The 18,744-nt window shown below is 50.9% G+C and overlaps 2 protein-coding genes across 2 annotated transcripts; one reads left to right on the top strand and one right to left on the bottom strand.

The window, feature by feature from the left end:
- Nucleotides 1–32: 32 nt before the first annotated feature.
- Nucleotides 33–3,987, top strand: LOC136495437 (uncharacterized). The gene is made up of 7 exons (XM_066491378.1): nucleotides 33–368; nucleotides 1,162–1,197; nucleotides 1,299–1,436; nucleotides 1,704–1,790; nucleotides 2,344–2,391; nucleotides 2,475–2,551; nucleotides 3,516–3,987. The coding sequence occupies exons 1-7, from the start codon at nucleotides 294–296 to the stop codon at nucleotides 3,661–3,663; spliced, it is 609 nt and encodes a 202-aa protein (XP_066347475.1). The 5' UTR covers nucleotides 33–293; the 3' UTR covers nucleotides 3,664–3,987.
- A 2,288-nt stretch (nucleotides 3,988–6,275) lies between these two features.
- Nucleotides 6,276–8,162, bottom strand: LOC136495436 (glyceraldehyde-3-phosphate dehydrogenase A, chloroplastic). Its single transcript, XM_066491376.1, has 4 exons — nucleotides 7,920–8,162; nucleotides 7,734–7,847; nucleotides 7,043–7,598; nucleotides 6,276–6,916 (listed from the first exon to the last, which is right to left on the bottom strand). The coding sequence occupies exons 1-4, from the start codon at nucleotides 7,962–7,964 to the stop codon at nucleotides 6,414–6,416; spliced, it is 1,218 nt and encodes a 405-aa protein (XP_066347473.1). The 5' UTR covers nucleotides 7,965–8,162; the 3' UTR covers nucleotides 6,276–6,413.
- Nucleotides 8,163–18,744: the final 10,582 nt, after the last annotated feature.

Raw genomic sequence — 18,744 nt, 5'->3', positions numbered from 1 at the left:
CACAGCTCGCTTACCCGCCCGCCCGCCGCCCTGCCGCAACCGGCGACCGGAGCAAATGCGCCTAATCGAAAGCGGCCGCGGCGGAACACCTCGGCGTGCGTGCCTTCCACGCGGGGCCGTTGCTGCGGCGCTGCGTCAGATCGACGCGCGGCGCTTCCGCCCCCAACCTTCTCGCCGCATGCCTATAACTCGCGCCCGAATCGCTCCTCTCCGCGCACCTTCCACGGTTCCACCACGCTCTGGAAGCTGTTCTCCCTTCCTCGACTCTCGAGAGTTAGAAAGCTGGTGCAAAGATGGCCGCGGAGAGCTGCTTCCCTCGACCCCTGTTCGGCGGCGCCATCTCCACCACCTTCCCCGCCCGCTTCCAGGTACGAGGCTCCCTCCGCCTGCCCCCGCAACCTCCTTGCCCTTCGAGGTCTAGCTTCCTTTTTTCGTCGTGCGTGTGTGCTTACGCTTCGTTTGGACGGTCTGCTCGCATGCTCGGCACTCCTAAAGCCTGATGGCGCACAGGCACCGCGCGGGCGGCGGCGGCGGCAGCTCCCCCCTCCCGGCCTCTTGCTTCTGCTTCTCAGAGTCCCGGGGCAGCGGCCCGCGCGTCAAGCCAGCAGCGGCAGCCATCGCTACGGCCGATGGCTCTGCCTGGCTGGCGGCTGCCCGGTTTCGCCCGGCGCCCGGCAGGCCGGCAGCGGCAGCCGTGGTCTGTGGCTGCGCGCGGCGGCCTGCCGCCTTGCCTGGATGCCCCTGTGCGCTGCTGCCTCAGTGCTTGCTGCGCTCGGCGCCTCTGCATCAATGCCTTTGCTGACTGCTGTGATGATTTCTGATTCAGTGCCTTTGCTGACTGCTGCACCATTGCAAATTTTGGCTTTGATGAGTCGTCAATCGATTAAATAGATAGATATAATGTATTATGTCCTTGCAAATTTTCGCTTTGATGAGTTGTCAATCGATTAAATAGATAGATATCGGTTACTTATTAATCAATTCAACGATTATGCAGATCTGAAAAGTTTCCTTAGTACTAGTATACCTTTACCGTTCTACAATTGTTGTTCTTGATGATGTTGTCAGTTTTAGCTTAAATTTTTGTGATCTAAATTCGCCCACCCTACCTCAATTTTTGGGCTGGATCCTCCACTGACCCTCGTGTTCTGATTTGTGCAGGACGTGAGCAACATCCGGGAGGTCCCCGACCATCAGGTTCATAAGATCCTCGCTTCCAAGTTCTTATCTACATGGATGTGTTTGCGTGTTGTTTAGATAATTTGTTTGAATTTACTCTGATGGGCTGTGCTGCGCAGGAGGTTCTCTTTGATCCATCCCGCGACGAGAGCCTCTTCTTCGAGCTACTTGACCTCAAGGGCGAGGTGGACGACGCCGACAGCGCGCTCTGGTTCCTGCGAGACATCGCCAACGAGCAAGATGCCGGGGACAACTTGGTTGGCAACAATACTCAATACTCCCTTGACTTGCCTGTATACTGTTTAATGACTGATCAGCTACTGCCTGCTGGAGGCTGTCTGCTACTCTAGTTGCAATGTAACTGTCCATGCAATACAGCCAATACTAACTCATTTGGTGGATTAACAATCTGTTCCAAAACTATGTGTGTGCGTACTGTGCCTTGGATGGCAATGTTACCTGATTGTACTACATTGACGAACAAAAGAGGCCTGTTGGTAAAATTTTGCTGGTTTGTTTGCTAGGTGGTCGAGCATTCCGGGACACTTGAGCTAGCTGCTTTGCGGCTTGGAGAAGCCCCTGTAGTGGCTACAACAGCAGTTGGCCAGATGGTAAGCTCATTTACTGTTCAAATATGTTGTGCCACCCTGATGGTCAATCTATCTCCCACTGATTGGTGTTTTTCAGTGCTTCTTTGGATAGGATTGTGAAAAGTTTCTGATCTTGTAAAAATGTAATGTTATGTTGTTGTGATGCATAGAATAAACTAGTTTTTAGTAGCATTTTGACATCCTATTCTCTTAAAAAAATTTGACATCCTTGACAATGATAACTATGAATCTACATCAGTTAGTTTGCTCAAATATTCATATATGGTACCTGCATCTTCAGAAATTAGATATGATCAGGACATGTATAACTACATCATTCCCATCTCATGTATAAGTGGGAGAAAGAAACAATCTTTAGTCTTCATTTGGGAGAAGTGGTCATCCAGGAAACGCTGTGAGATATATATTTCAACTGTGTATGAATGATTATGTTAGCAGTTCTAATTCAATTTATCGATACGCATTTGAAATGATCTAGAATTAGCACTGAATAAGTAAGAGGTGTAAAAAATGCATTGTAGGATCTCATGCTACCTTTTCTTTGTTTACATAGGCCATCTCAAAAGGGAGGCAGGGCAGAGAAGCACAGAACAGTGTTCGAGTGAGTATACCCACCCTTGATGAGTAAAGTTAAGTGGTAAATTTAGTCACTCTTCGAACTGAATTCCGTGTTTCCCTTTACAGATTTACCTGGCAAACATACGCCTCAAGAATGCAGCAACCGATGTACTTATCATCGCATATGAGCCGCTGTTCATAAAGTAAGCCCTCTCGATCACTATCACAGCACTTTCCATTATTAATTGTACTTTATTCTAGAACAAAATATTTTCAACATTTCATACTTTCAACATTATTAAACGTATGCAACATTTCATATGAGCCGCTGGGATTCTTGCATGCGTTTAACGTTTTGATGCATCTTAAGATGTTAAAATGAGGATTAATGATGTCAAACGAGGCGTCCATTTAGTAATAGCAAATGACTAAATGTTGTTCTTGTTAAACATGCCATTTTGTTGCAAGTCACTATCAGCTTTGCAGTATGGAATACCCTTTTGTTCAGATACGTCAAAGGCACCTAGCTCAAATGGTTAGGTGACCCAGCGGCACTCCTCAGGTCCTGAGTTCGACTCCCCGTGGGAGCGAATTTCAGGCCGAGGTTAAAAAAATCCCTTCGCTCGTCCCCATGTGCCAAAGCGCAGTTATGGCCCGGCCCGGTTCTCACAGGGCAACGGATACCGCTGCGTTAGGATGGGGGCGGGGGTTCGGGGGTTTTCTCGATCTGTGTGAGAAGATCTTCTTCTTAAAGGGAAAACCCGGGGGCCATCATAAGTCATAACCCCCCGCAAGTCGAGTTTTTTTTTGTTCAGATACATGAAGTTCTTTCAACTTTGTACCTTGGCATGCCAAATTCTAGTGTACTAGGATTGTGGACGAACCAAAATATGAATTCACTAAGTATAATTTTAAGTATTGCAAGAAACATGATTGGTAGAGGTCCAAAACCTGAGTACGTCCAACATATCCAAGTTCTAGACATCATCCTACAATGTAAAGATTGGATGCTTTCTACAAAAGCAGTGTTTTCCTCCATAAAAATTTAAAAAAAAAAACACCATCCTACAATTACCAAGGCCTTGATATGTTTAGTAAATTAAGAGGTTGTTGTTTTCCAATGTTACAAGCAGCTGTAATTGATTTATGCTGTCTGATTCATTTCAGCCCCCTGAGTGAAAGTACTGTGGCAGTTGCAGCTGGTCCGGCAATACCTGCTGAACAAGCAGGATGCTTGCCAATGTCTGAGATCTTCAAACTTGCAGTGATGAATTTCAGTGTGCATGATTGGAACCTTTTCAATGGTGGCCCTTGAACCAGAGTGGATAGTATCTCCAAAATCCGATGGAGAGCATCTGATTGACATACAAAACACTGTTACCTGTTTTCTAGATCTACAATTCGTTAGGTCAGAAATTATACTATCCAGCTTAAGTAGTGTCTTCCAAAGACTACTGTTGAACTTACCTCTGGACATTAGTTGGGTTTGTCATGGTGATTGTAGTGGACTGTACACAGCACGGTCCGGTGGCTTCTTCAGTAAAGCCAAGTCTGTTCTTTCCTGTTAAACACGGGCCATTTAAATTTAGGAATCAGAGTTTAAGCTATCAAAATTCCAAATGCAACCATGCTTTCAGTTTTTTGAAATTTTTTATATGGGAAAGATACCAGCCTTACATTTCATTGTATGGCATGACAGTATTTGTCCTACGTGATACCATATATTCTTCATCACTCACTGCAACTGGCTTACTAGCACCAAGGATCCTGGATGACGAGCATGTGAACTATGGACTCTAAGGAAGATATGATGTAACAAAAGTTGGTTGTGACTCAGGATGTGGACCATCCCAGATTGCAATTGGACTCAGCGACGCAAAATAGTAACTATAATAGATGGATGAAGATGATATACTTCCTCTGATTCTAGCTGGTCAAACTTGTTTTAACTTGGTCCACCAATATGAACAAAGATTGATAAGGTATAATTGATGTTACTAAATTCATCATGGAAAGTAATTTCATATACTGTATAACCTTTTCTATTCAGATAATTAAGTCAGTGTGAGCGTTTCGATATTTTGAAGCGACTTATATTTAGATTCATAGGGAATCTCATACTAGAACTGCAACGTTTGAATTGAACGGTCATGGCATTCCAATTGAAGTTCTGCAACCGTAACAATGTCAGCACTCAGCACCTTGAAAGAAGTTGGGGGTCAAGACTTGGTTGAGTTGCAATTCAGGATTTCTGATTATATATATCTCGTGGACATGTTACCTAACTTACCTTAATGGAGAACAATTGAATGTTTTGTATCCTGAATTACCCTGGAAAAATAGGTCGGATCCAATTTTGGTAATTCTGTCATGCATCTCTGAATAAAGAGGTGCAATGTTGAGAACCTGCGACCAATAGTATATATTACAAATCCACAGTATACAACGTTGCCATGTCCTTTTGCCGGAAGTCCATTATAATCTGTCCCTCGACAATGAGTCAATGAATAATCAGATAAGGGAGAAAAAGAAAGATACGGCTACGTGACATTCAGTTGTTTTGGTTCCTCCTGTCAACTAAATTTTGTCTCTATACTTACACAGTCTTCTAGCTATATTTACATTGTCTTAATACTATATTTACAATGATTTTTTCAGTGCAATTTATTAGACAGAATTATATAAGTTGGGAATAACACAAATATATACCAAATTTTTCAAAAAAATTTACAAATTATTTATATGGATTCTAGACATTAGATAAATATATGTCAAATTGTTCACAAATTCTTCACAAATTTCAAAAAATACAAAATCTTCACAAAATTTTGAAATGCCATGCCACGCTGCCACCACTGACGCCGAGGAAGGCGTAGCGTCCGGCCTCGGCTGGTACTCCGAGACATGTTACTGCCACATGTGTTGTTGCTGCTGCTGCGTCGACATGAGTTGCTACAGTGCTTCTTCATCATCGGCGGGGAGGCCGGCGCGCGGGCCGTACCCCGGGCTGCACACGTACCGTGGCATCTGCAAGCAGCAAGTCCACCCAGAGATGAGAAACGCAATCGATCAGATCCAACGCTCGAAGGACTGGGGCGGCGTGACGCTGTATCGAGCGGCAGCTCTCGGGCCGGAGTCAAGATCCAACGCTGGAAAATTCGGTTGACAGTGGCAAGTAAATCATGCGGTTGACGTATAGCGTTTCCGAAAAAGAAAGAAACAAAAAAAGAAAGAAAAGGAACTGTTTGGAGTTTGAGGCCTCGATTTTTCATTATTACAAATTATCACCATCATCAGAGAAGAGCCTGGGGAAAATTTTTCGGAAACGCTATACGTCAACCGTATGATTTATTTGCCACTGTCAACCGAATTTTCCAGCGTTAGATCTGACTCCGGCCCGAGAGCTGCCACCCGATCTACCGCCTGCGTCACGCCGCCCCCGCCCTTCGAGCGTTGGATCTGATCGATCATGTTTGTCTCATCTCTGGGTGGACTCGGAGATGCCACAGCACGTGTGCAGCCTGGGTTACGGCCCGTGCGTCGGCCTCCCCGCTGCGACCTCGTCGGCGATGATGATAAAGCAGCTGCAGCAACTCATGCCGACGCAGCCGCAGTAGCAGCAGCAACAGCAGATGTGGCAGTACCATATCTCGCAGAGCCAAGGCTGGACGCTACGCCTTCCCCGGTGTCAGCGTCGGTGGCGGCAGCGTGGCACGGCATTTCGAAATTTTGTGAAGATTTTGTATTTTTTTGAAATTTGTGAATAATTTGACATATATTTCTTTTATGTCTTGAATCCATAGAAATAATTTGTATTTTTTTTTGAAATTTTGACATATATTTGTGGTATTCCTAACTTACATCACTCTGTCAAATAAATTACACTGAAGAAATCATTGTAAATATAGTAGTAAGACTATATAAATATAGCTAGAAAGACGATGTAAGTGTATAGAAAAAATTCAGTTGACAGGAGAGAAAAAAAAACAACTGAATGTCACCTAGACATATCCAAATTTTTAAGTCGAGGGTGAGCTACACATGATTACAATGGGGAGCAACGCCTCACTTCCACTTGATGGCGCAAATGGTAGCGAGGTCGACGACCCTCTGCGAGTACCCCCACTCGTTGTCGTACCAGGAGATGACCTTGACCATGTCGTCTCCCATGACCATGGTGAGGGATGCGTCGATGGTGGAGGAGACGTCGGAGCACCTGAAGTCGACGGACACGAGCGGCACGTCGCAGACCTCCAGGATGCCGCTGAGCTCGTTGGCGGCGGCGTCGCGGAACCCCTGGTTCACCTCCTCGGCGAGGGTCTTCTTGGAGACCTGCACAACGAGGTCGACGACGGAGACGTTCGGGGTGGGCACCCGGAGCGCGATCCCGTTGAGCTTGCCCTTGAGGTTGGGGAGCACCAGCGAGACGGCCTTGGCGGCGCCCGTGGACGTGGGCACGATGTTGAGCGCGGCTGCGCGGGCGCGGCGCAGGTCGCGGTGGCTCGCGTCCAGTAGCCTCTGGTCGCCGGTGTAGGAGTGGGTGGTGGTCATGGTGCCCTTGATGATGCCTGTGCGATGCATTATTCATGCATGAGTGCATGCGCCGTTATATATATAGTTTGCTTCGATTTGCAATACTAAGAACTTAAGAAGCATGCACCAAATTTGAGTACTGAAGAAGAGAAGATACGCACCAAACTTTTGGTCGAGCACCTTGACGAATGGCGCGAGGCAGTTGGTGGTGCAGGAGGCATTGCTGATGATGGGCTCGTCGGGGTTGTACTGGTCGGCATTGACGCCGACAACGTAGGTGGGGATGTCTCCCTTCCCCGGCGCCGTGATGAGCACCTTCTTGGCCCCCGCCTGGATGTGCTTCCCAGCGCCCTCGCGGTCGACGAAGACGCCCGTGCCCTCGATGACGAGGTCGACGCCGAGCTCCCCCCACGGCAGGTTGCTGGGGTTGCGGTCCGACACCACCTTGATGACCTTGCCGTCGACGGAGATGGCGTTGTCGCCGACGGGCTTGACGTCGGCGTCGAAGATTCCCAGCGTGGAGTCGTACTTGAGCAGGTGCGACGCCTGCTTGACGCCTCCCGTGTCGTTGATGGCGATGACGTCGAGCGGCGACGCGTCCCCGCGCCCGTGCCAGCACCGCAGGAAGTTGCGCCCGATCCGGCCGAACCCGTTGATCGCCACCTTCAGCTTCGCCTCCGTCGGCGCCCGCCTCGGCCCGCCGCCGCTCGTGCCGACCTGGTTGATGTGATGTGATGTGATGATGCACAAGCAAGCAAGCCGTACGTGCTACTACAAACCCACTAACACATTCCTACACGATGCGGCACGATTGCATACGGATCGATCGGATCGGAGCAGCTAGGCACGTACCGCGTGGGTCCTGAAGGAGACGGCGGACATGAAGTCGTCGGAGGTGGCATTCCGGCGCATCGGCAGCGACGCGGAGCTCCTGAGCCCGGAGAACTCGGACAGGCCGGCGGCCCCCTGGACACATCACAAAACCATCACTCGCTTGTCCGGTGGAGCTAGAAGCATCCTACGTCGCATGAGGCATACCTGGAGTGGCACGGTGGTGGCGGAGAGCATGGACGACGCCGCCATGGCCACGGACCAGCAGAGGATCCAGACAAGATGACTATGCTAGCCAACAAGCGGGCGCGTATATACGAATGAGTTGGCGGATTGGGGGGTGCGCGCGTTTGTGGTGCGCGGGGCCGCGAACGGAGATCGTGAGGTCCGCATTCGGGGAGGGATCAGATTTCGGATAGCACGCCCGACGAATGGCTGTCGATGGCCGCCCTCCTGCTCGATCGATTTGTGGCCATTTTTCCGGTCCCGCACCTCTCCTGTTACGACTTGTGACTTGTGCGTGCCCGTGGCTGGCTTCGCGCCCCACTCGTTCCACCGGCTCCTTGCGCGACCGACATTGTTGCGGCGTGGTGCTGGCAGCGGTAGCCGGTAGTGTTCTTGTTACAGACAGACAGGGAGCAGGGAGAGCCGCGCCGGAGCTTCCGGGCCTCAGGTGCTGTGAAAGCAATGTCGTGATGTTGATGGATGGATATCCACGGCTCGATTCCTGTAGAGGCCGCGCTGGTTGCACGTCGTTTCGGTAGCAGAGCGCCCTCGTGGCTGGGTGGCTCGCTTGCCCTACCTCCCCGGCCTCCCAATTTTGTGAGGCGGTCGTGTTCGTGAACGGGATGGCACAGGATCTCTGGGCTGTGGTGTGCGGGCGTCCACTCCGAGTCCAGGACTCCGGGGTGAGCCTTCTGGCGCTGCAGCTCAGAGCTCACACTGACCGCTAGTTTTCTTGGGGAGACGATGCGGCAAAGCGTCGTTCTCCGCCTGCTCCGTGCCATTGTCGCACGGCTGGAACAGCTCGCCCTGTTGTTGCCGAGTCTAGCCAGCTCGTATGCTCTCGCCTTTGTCTCCACTGTAGCTGGTACCCAAGCCAATTCTGGTTGGTGTCTTCGGTATCTCCTAGCCTTCTCAACAATTCTTTCATCTTGGGACATTTTTCTGTCTACGCCATCCTCCCAACATATTCGCTGCAGTTCGCATCACCACCTTCACATCACGCCAACACCCTCCCTGAAAACAAACAGAATTTCGTGCTTTCCATAATAAGCTCCATATAAACTGGTAAAATTGCAAGTGTTGATCACTGCATTTTTATTATTAGAAATCCACCATCTGGCAACTGATTCAAAGTCACTACTAATCTATATCATACATTAAACACAAAATCTCAGTTGGTACACAACATTGAACAAACAGATGATGCACAGATTTAGCTTCCTCACAAAACATGTATTCTTTACTATTCAATTTTTTCCCCTCTTAGCCAAGTTGCCTCTCGTTAACAACTTGTTATTACACAAGAGCCATAGAAACTACTGCATTAGTGAAGCAGAGCACGGGCAGATCTATGTAGACTAGACAGGGTGCGGGTGCACCCACAAAAATATCAAAAAACAATGATCACGATCAAATTTTCACCATATTCGTACTCATATGGTAAAATTCTATGTATCCACAAGGCAAACGCACACGCACCCTCCTCATATTTGCTCTAGATCCGCCCCTGAAGCAAAGTCATACCTAACCTAGAACAATGAACAATGAGGTTGGAGCACATGTTTAGTTTCCTCAAAAAGCTCCTTACAATGGTCTAATCCATAGAAATTTCAAAGGAATTATTGGTAAACATTCCTTTGTTCCAAATGGTCTCATAGGAATTTTTCCTATAGGATTTATATCCTTCAAAATTCCTATATTTTTTCTCCATTCCAATAGAGACCTTACTAGAAAATGGAAAGTGATCAATTCTGAAAAATCGAGCATTTAGGTTTTTTAGTTATTTTGATTTAGTTTGGGTCCTAACTGAACTAACGGAACATTTAGCATAGGCTAAGACAACAAAACAAGGATGTTTGTAAGATAAATTTGGGCAACAATTCCTCTTTTTTTAATAATAGTAACCGATAAGAAAGCAATATATAGCAATATAAGAACATAATAAATACACAGCAATTCAACACATGCACATAAATCAAATATATAGTCTTATACAAAATTTAAATAAGTGAGTACAGTAATTTGGTTTTGGGTTAATCCAGAGTAGGAACTGAAAGAATTCGAGTTAATTATTATGTTAAATTGTTAATTATTATGCGCAGCCCTAGCATTGGGCCCTATCACCAGCGCAAGGCCGAGAATCCTTCCTCGTCCTCCGTCCCCACGATGGCCGCCGCCGCCATGGCCGCGGCCGCCTCCTCGCGGGCCTTCCCGCGCCCGCACCGTTGCCTCCTCCTCTCCCGCACCCACCCGCTTCGCCGCCGCCTCTCCACCAATGCCAGTGTCTCCGCTCCCGCCTCCACCGCCGCGTCGGCCGGCGTCGTGGACGTGCTCATGAAGCGAGGGCTCGTCGAGGCCACCACCTCGGAGGCGCTCGCCGCGGCGCGGCCCGGAGAACTCAAGGTTTACTGCGGCTTCGACCCTACCGCCGAGAGCCTGCATCTCGGCAACCTCCTCGGCCTGGTCGCGCTGTCCTGGTTCCGCCGATGCGGCCACACCGCCGTCGCGCTCATCGGTGGCGCCACGGGCCGCGTCGGCGACTGTGGGGGTATTAACCCCTATACCCTTACGGCTAAACTTGGGCTGGCCCGGATCGATGGGTTCAGTCCACGCGAAAGACGACGTGCGGCTCAGTCAACCTGATCGGAGTTCCGCACAAGGACTCAAGATGGATTTGGCGACCAAGCAGGATCCTGGTCGGTTAGAATAGGAATCCTTATCTGGCCACATATGGCAATTGTAACTGACTAGGATTAGTTTCCAGATCTGTAACCCTGCCCCCCGGACTATATAAGGCGGGCAGGGGACCCCTCTAAAAAACATCCCTCATTGACATACATCAATACAAATCAGACGTAGGACGTAGGTATTACGCCTTATTGGCGGCCGAACCTGGATAAAACCTCGTGTCTGTCTTGCGTCACCGTCTTGTTTGGGGCTTGCGCATCTGTCTGCCGATAATCTACTACCTTGGGCATACCCCTAGGTAGACTGCCGACCATATTTCGTCGACAGTGGCGCGCCAGGTAGGGGGTGTGCGTACTGCTCTCCAAGCAAACAAGATGGTCATCGACTCCGGCTCCATGGCTACGCCCAACGGCCTCACATTCACCGTCGGCCAGATCACCTGGACCACCGGCCCCGACGTCTCCATCGCCATGACCACGGAGGAGGCGTGGATTCAACCCGCGCCGACGACTACTTCACCTGCATCGGCTACGGCTCCGACCACGGGGAACACGACTCCGACCACGGTGAACACGGCTCCGACCACGACGAACGTGGCTCCGACCACGATGGATCTGGCTCCGACCACGGTACATCTGGCTCCGACCACGCTTACAGCCACGCCGACAACCCGTCGTCCGCTTCCCCGCTACAAAGGAAAGCAGATCGACGACACCGACTCGCTCGACTCCATCGATCGGGTCGGCATCAAACTCGCTGAAACCCTAGCTCTGGTAAGTACGATTCAAGTCCAACCTAACGAGCAGGTAACAGCTCTCCACAACAGATCTACCCGACCAGCTCGGACCAGTCGTCCTGTGCGACTCGGAACAGATCTTGTGGTCGTATCAACTCCTGAGGGGCGTTTCGCTCATCACCGGCCAGCCATCGCGACGGGTCTCCGACTCTGTGAGTACGAAGCCCCGACGGAAAACCACCAGGTCCATCCCTACGGCCTGCAAAACGCTGCCTCCAGCTACGCATACAACCTGCGACACCGCACGGATCTGTGTCCTATACGCCGATCTCAGCCAAAGCCATGCAACATCGTCAACATGGTCCGGATTGAAGATTATCAGGAAGGATCCGTCCACACAGTCCGAGAGGGCGACTCCAGCTCCTCATCCGGCATCGCGTCCAACGCATCTGTCCACACCGAGCTTCAGCGTCACGAAGATGAAGGCGTCCAATACGATCTGGATCTACCAGACCATGTCCCGGGATTCCCCCAATTTCCGTCTTTCCCGCCAAGACGAGGGGATTTAATCCATGTTGTCAGCAACGACGAGCCGCCAGCGGTTGGCGAAACAGAACAAGAAAAGACTGCACGCGAAGCACGCAATATTGACCGGTTTAATCGCCGGCAAACCGAAGCTGAAGCAGACCAGGAGGCACGACGCATAAGGGTCCAGCCACGTGACCTCAACAATGCTTTCGACAGGGTGGGGGACAAACAAGTCTTCAGGACCCCAAGCGCCAACGTAGCCGTCGCCATGGCGACGATGCAGCGGCTACCCAACACTCCCGAGACTCAAGTAATCCGTGATGACATACAAGCTTATCTGACGGCTGCTATGGCTCAGACCGCAGAGATGAACCAAGCCCGGGCTCCATCCGTTTCTGTCGAATCAAGCCACAGCCGCCAATACTCAAGTCGCTCACAGCCACTCAACCAACGTGGCTCGCGCAATAACGACCCATCAAACAATCGTCAAGGCGGAAACGGTGGTCGTGATGGTGGTCGGGACGACAACCGCCGCCGGGAGGATAACCGCCACGACGTTCGAGGCGACAATCGCCGTGATAACCACGGTCGCAGGGCTAACCCAGATGGCAATAACGATCTCCGCCATCACCTCGGTGGACGTGATCTACGTGCTCGCATCAACCAGAGAGCCGACGATCGTGCATCCCATGAAAGCTATCGCCGTATGGAGTATGACACCGCCCACGGTCCGCCGGGTCTGAAGCAGTTCACTCCACACCTGCGCCAAGTCATATGGCCCAAGAATTTCAAGCTCGAGAAGCTTCAGAAGTACGACGGCAAGGAAAACCCCGAATTATGGGTTATGCTCTACGAAACTGCGTGCCGCTCAGCCATGGCTGACGAGCACGTCATGTCTAACTACTTCCCAGTCGCTGTTGGTCATGCAGGTCACCAATGGCTGGTTAGCTTGCCAGCGAACTATTTTGACTCTTGGCGGGAGCTCAGGCAGGCCTTCATCGACAACTTCATCGCTACTTGTGAACAACCCGGCAACAAGTACGATTTGCAGCGGATCCGAGATCGAAAGGATGAACCACTGCGCGAGTACGTTCGGCGTTTCTCGGAGATGCGCATCAAAGTCCCATCAATATCCGACAACGAAGCAATCGAGGCTTTCGTCACCGGCCTCCGCTTCCACGACGCCCTAAGAGACAAGCTCCTCCGGAAGAGACCCGAATCGGTCACAGCGCTTTTAGCCACCGCTAAGAAATATGCGGACGCTGACGACGCTAAAAAGATAATCGTTGAAGAAGCAGCAAGGGTTCCACGCTCCGACCACCCCCCACACCGCGACGATTACCGTGGCAATCGTGGTCGGAACGACAATTTTGACCGCCGCAACCAGCGCAACGACTCCCGCGATCACCGTGATCAACGTAATCAGCGGCGCAACCGCCGCGACGATTACAGGAGCAAGCGCGCTCGGGAAGACGACGGCGAGGTCAATACCGTGAAAAAAGGCAGCGGACGTCGAAACTACGAGGACGACTACGCCAAAGCATTGAAGGGACCTTGCCAGCTCCATCCCAAATCGAACCACACCATGGAGAATTGCCGCGTCCTCAAGACTATCTACACGCGTCAACAGGCTCCGGATACGTCCGACAAGCCTAACGACGCGGGGGGACAGCGCAACGAGGACAACGACGACGACGATGCAGATCCTCGTCATAAATACGTCAAGCCGACTGATCGCGTGCACACCATCATCGGCGGCAAGGTGTCCATTGAGACCAAACGAGAACGCAAGCTGCTCGCCCGCGCTTGCTTGAACGTGGCGAACACCGATAACCTTCTCACCGATCCGCGGCTCCCTCCGTGGTCTCACCGTGAAATCTACTTCAGCAGGAAGGACCAATGGGCCGCCATACCCGAGCCAGGACGTTTTCCCCTGGTCCTCGATCCTTGTATCAACAAGGTTCAATTCGACAGGGTCCTGATCGACGGCGGCAGCTCCATCGATATTCTGTTTAAGAACAGCCTGCCCGCTCTGAAAATAGCCCAGGCGGACCTAAAGCCGTACGAAGCGCAGTTCTGGGGCGTTCTCCCCGGACAGAGCTCCACACCTCTCGGGCAGATCACGCTACCTGTGCAGTTTGGGACCCCGGACCACTTCCGCACCGACTACGTCAACTTCGTGGTCGCTGATTTCGACGGCACCTACCATGCTATTCTTGGTCGACCGTCGCTCACCAAGTTCATGGCCATACCTCATTACAGGTATCTGGTGCTCAAGATGCCTACTGAGAAAGGAGTTTTAACCCTCAGGGGCAACGTATACGCAGCTTATACCTGCGAAGACGACAGCTTCAAAATAGCAGAGGCCCACGACCTCTCTATTCGCATGGCCGAGACCATGCTCGACGCTAAGAAGACCCCGGCCGACCACCTAGAGATCCCAGAGCTCGAGGCTCCGCGCAAGAACATCAGATCCAAGGAGCACAAGACAATCCAGCTGGTCGAGGGCGATCCCAGCAAAACGGCCCTCATCGGGGCCAACCTGGATCCCAAATAGGAAGACGCGCTCGTCAGGTTCTTGAGGGGCAACGTGGATGTGTTTGCATGGAAACCTTCCGACATGCCCGGTGTACCTCGGGACTTGATTGAGCACTCCTTAAATGTCAACAGCAAAGCCAAACCAATCAAGCAGAAGCTACAACGGTTCGCTCGCGACAAAAAGGAGGCGATTAGGGTAGAAGTTACACGGCTTTTGGCAGCCGGATTTATCAAAGAAGTGTATCATCCGGAATGGTTAGCCAACCCGGTTCTTGTACGCAAAAAGAATAATGAATGGAGAATGTGCGTTGATTACACTGATCTCAACAAACACTGCCCTAAGGACCCCTTTGGCTTACCTCGCATAGACGAGGTCGTAGATTCAACCGCCGGTTGCGAGCTGCTTTCCTTTCTCGATTGCTACTCTGGTTATCACCAGATCGCTCTCAAAAAGGACGACCAGATCAAGACATCTTTCATCACGCCTTTCGGCGCCTACTGCTACACGACTATGTCGTTCGGGCTCAAAAACGCCGGTGCTACCTACCAACGCGCTATACAGGCCTGCCTCAACGACGAGATAAAAGACGGCCTCGTCGAGGCTTACGTCGACGATGTAGTTGTCAAAACCAAGGAAGCTCATACCCTTGTTGACAATCTGGAACGCACCTTCGCAGCCCTTAATACGTTCAAATGGAAATTAAACCCAAAGAAGTGCATCTTTGGTGTCCCTTCTGGCATATTGCTCGGCAACGTCGTCAGTTACGACGGCATACGCCCTAACCCGGAGAAAGTCAAAGCCGTCTTAGACATGAAGCCCCCAAAAAAGGTGAAGGATGTCCAGAAGCTTACCGGCTGCATGGCTGCTCTAAGCCGTTTCATATCAAGATTAGGGGAAAAAGGCCTACCGTTCTTCAAACTGCTCAAAGCGTCCGAGAAGTTTGAGTGGTCGGAGGAAGCAGACGCTGCCTTCACGCAGCTAAAACAATACCTCACGTCACCTCCGGTACTTACTGCTCCCGAAGAAGACGAAACTCTCCTACTTTACATTGCGGCAACCGATCGGGTGGTTTCCACTACAATGGTGGTCGAGCGCGACGAGCCGGGCCACTCCTACAAGGTACAGCGGCCAATTTATTTCATTAGTGAGGTACTCAACGAATCCAAGACCAGGTACCCACAGATTCAGAAACTGCTCTACGCCATACTGATAACATCCCGAAAGTTGAGACATTACTTCGACGGATATCGTGTGGTGGTCGTGACCGAGTATCCTTTGGGGGACATCATCCGCAATAAGGATGCGAACGGGCGCATCGTCAAATGGGCAATGGAGCTATGCCCCCTCTCCTTGGAATTTGCAAGCCGTACTACAATCAAGTCTTAGGCACTCGTCGATTTCATCGCCGAGTGGACAGACTTAAGCACGCCTGCCTCTCCGGGATCCGATGAATATTGGACGATGTACTTCGACGGTTCTCTCAACATCGACGGTGCGGGAGCAGGAGTTCTTTTCGTGTCACCATCCAAGGAACAGCTCCGGTACGTCCTCAGGATTTATTTCCCAGCGTCTAATAATGCCGCCGAGTATGAAGCATGCCTGCATGGTCTACGCATCGCGGTTGAGCTTGGAGTTAAACGTCTCTATGTCTACGGAGATTCGGCTCTGGTCATCAACCAGCTCAACAAGGACTGGGACACGACCAGTGAAAAGATGGACGCATATTGCAAATCGATAAGAAAGCTGGAAGGCAGGTTCTATGGCATCGAGTACATACACGTGGTCCGGGACAAGAACCAAGCAGCGGATGCGTTGTCAAAGTTAGGATCATCCCGAGCCAAAATCCCACATGGCGTATTCGTCCAAGACCTGCTCACGCCTTCCATTGAAGACGAAGATTCAACGACCAACAAAGTTTCAGACCAGCAATTAGTGGCTTCGGTTCCGGCGCCGAGCACAGCCGAGCCGCTCCTGACCACTCATGAGCCGGACTGGAGAACACCTTTCATCAAGTACTTGACAGATGGTAGCGGTTATATCGATCGAACAGAAAATGAGCGCTTGATGCGTCGTAGTAAGCAGTATCTGCTCGTCGATGGCAAGTTATGGCGCAAAAACGCTAAGGAGGAAATCTTGATGAAGTGTATAACCAAGGAGGAAGGCGAGCATCTCCTAGACCAAATCCACTCTGGCTCCTGCGGCAACCACGCGGCCTCAAGAACACTGGTCGGTAAGGCTTTCCGAGCAGGGTTCTATTGGCCGTCAGCAGTGGCCGACGCAGAGAAGCTAGTCCGCCGCTGTGAGGGTTGTCAGTTCTTCTCCAAGAGAATCCATGTACCAGCACATGAGATCCAGACGATTCCAGCCTCTTGGCCCTTCGCCTGCTGGGGACTGGACATGATTGGGCCCTTCAAACCAGCTCCTGGGAAATTTACATGTGTCTTCGTGCTAATTGATAAGTTTTCTAAGTGGATAGAATACATGCCTCTGGTACAGGCATCCTCAGAGAAAGCTGTCACATTCCTCGACCAGGTCATCCACCGTTTCGGCGTGCCCAACAGCATCATTACTGATCTAGGTACTCAGTTCACCGGGAACGCTTTTTGGGACTTCTGCGATGAAAGGAGCATAGTTGTAAAATACGTCTCGGTGGCGCATCCTAGAGCTAATGGACAAGTCGAGCGGGCAAATGGCATGATCTTGGACGCATTAAAGAAGAGGATGTACAGAGAAAACGATAAAGCTCCTGGAAGATGGCTCAAGGAGTTACCAGCCGTGGTCTGGGGCCTCCGAACTCAGCCCAGTCGTAACACCGGCGTCTCACCATACTTTATGGTTTACGGCGCTGAGGCAGTCCTCCCACCAGATATAGCTTTCAGATCAGCACGGATAGAGAACTTCGACGAAGGCAAGGTCGACGAAGTACGGGAGCTAGAAGTCAACAGCGCAGAAGAGAAAAGGCTTGATTCCTGCGTACGCACGGCCAAATACCTTGCTGTTTTGCGCAGGTACTACAACAAGAACGTTAAAGAGCGTTTCTTCGTGGTCGGGGACTTAGTCCTGAAGTGGAAGACGAACCAGGCTGGCGTCCACAAACTCGCAACCCCATGGGAGGGACCCTTCATGATCAAAGAAGTCACACGTCCAACGTCTTACAGGTTAGCTCACCTGGACGGCAGGGACGTACCAAACTCGTGGCACATCGACAAGCTTAGACGTTTCTATGCTTAACTACTGAGATATGTACTCTACTTACATTTTCGATTTACTTTAATAAAGCAATTATGATTTCTCCGACCACTCTAATGTGTCACTCCGAATTTTATGGCTATTCTAACTTAAGCCAGAACAAGCCGACCACCACTCCTTCTACGGTTTCCGGAGCAGGCCCTGTTTCCGTTTCCTCCCAACGCGTGCACGGGATCTGCTCTCTACGTTGCGGGTGATCGGCAGGTTCCCCCTGGTTTGACTTGTCTGCGTCCACGTATGCACAGGTCATAGTACCTCATACTCCGACCACATGCCAGACTAAGGGCCGCACAAACTTTTCAGGATGACGTGTCGAGCAAAACGGTACAACTAAACAGAACGTTAACACGTTTCCACTTAGTTACACCAGCAAAAATTTCAAGCTTAAAGTGCGTTTTGTATAAAACAAATAAGCTTATAATGATATACAGTTACGTTATTACAAGCTTGCCTGAAAAGGCTCAAGTTTACAATAACACAACTATGTCCTCCTTCTACAGCTCTAAGCCTATTACATTGGCTGGTCGGGGCGCATGGCATTTACTGCTCGCCGCCTTCGATACCCTACTCGATTCTCGGGGACTCTAGAGCTAGTCAAACTGAAGGGGATGGCCCCGCCGGTGCCTGGCTGGTCGAGACCGCAGGCTTCGTTGGTTGGCTTGAAGGTGATGGCATTTCCAGCTGGCTTGTCGATGGCATACCCTGCACAGGTGCTGTCCCACCTCCGCACAGGTTAATATCGCCAATTATCCTTGACGACAAGTCCAGCTGAGCCGTCCGAAGCTCTTCGGCCTTGTCTGGGTCTATCTCCTTCGGGTACCCAGCCTCCAAGCGTTTGAGATCGATCAGGGGGTAGTGAGCACGCACCATGCTTAGCACATGGGCGCCCGTGTACTCACCTGCCTCCTTCACGAAGTCTTGGAACCATCCCCATGCTTGCTTGCATCTCTCGACCAGTCCGAGCTGAGGCGTCCTTAGCTCTTCCTCTGTGAGCGCCGGGTCGATGAGGTCGAGGACGGGCACAATGCCAGTTGCCATTTCTTGGCACCGCTTGCTCCACGTGTCCC

Source organism: Miscanthus floridulus, chromosome 12, assembly GCF_019320115.1.
Source record: "Miscanthus floridulus cultivar M001 chromosome 12, ASM1932011v1, whole genome shotgun sequence".
In the NCBI taxonomy this organism is placed as follows: domain Eukaryota; kingdom Viridiplantae; phylum Streptophyta; class Magnoliopsida; order Poales; family Poaceae; genus Miscanthus; species Miscanthus floridulus.
The sequence above is the reverse complement of the archived record's forward strand: the minus strand, read 5'-3'. Positions and strand labels throughout refer to the sequence as shown.

Bases quoted from the DNA above. Each gene is read 5' to 3' on its own strand.
- LOC136495437 (XM_066491378.1), top strand. From the start codon at position 294: ATGGCCGCGGAGAGCTGCTTCCCTCGACCCCTGTTCGGCGGCGCCATC. The intron at 369-1,161 runs GTACGAGGCTCC...TGATTTGTGCAG, and splicing joins CCTTCCCCGCCCGCTTCCAG to GACGTGAGCAACATCCGGGA. The intron at 2,392-2,474 runs GTGAGTATACCC...TTCCCTTTACAG, and splicing joins AAGCACAGAACAGTGTTCGA to ATTTACCTGGCAAACATACG.
- LOC136495436 (XM_066491376.1), bottom strand. From the start codon at position 7,964: ATGGCGGCGTCGTCCATGCTCTCCGCCACCACCGTGCCACTCCAG. The intron at 7,599-7,733 runs GTACGTGCCTAG...CACATCAACCAG, and splicing joins TCTCCTTCAGGACCCACGCG to GTCGGCACGAGCGGCGGCGG. The intron at 6,917-7,042 runs GTGCGTATCTTC...TGCATCGCACAG, and splicing joins GGTGCTCGACCAAAAGTTTG to GCATCATCAAGGGCACCATG.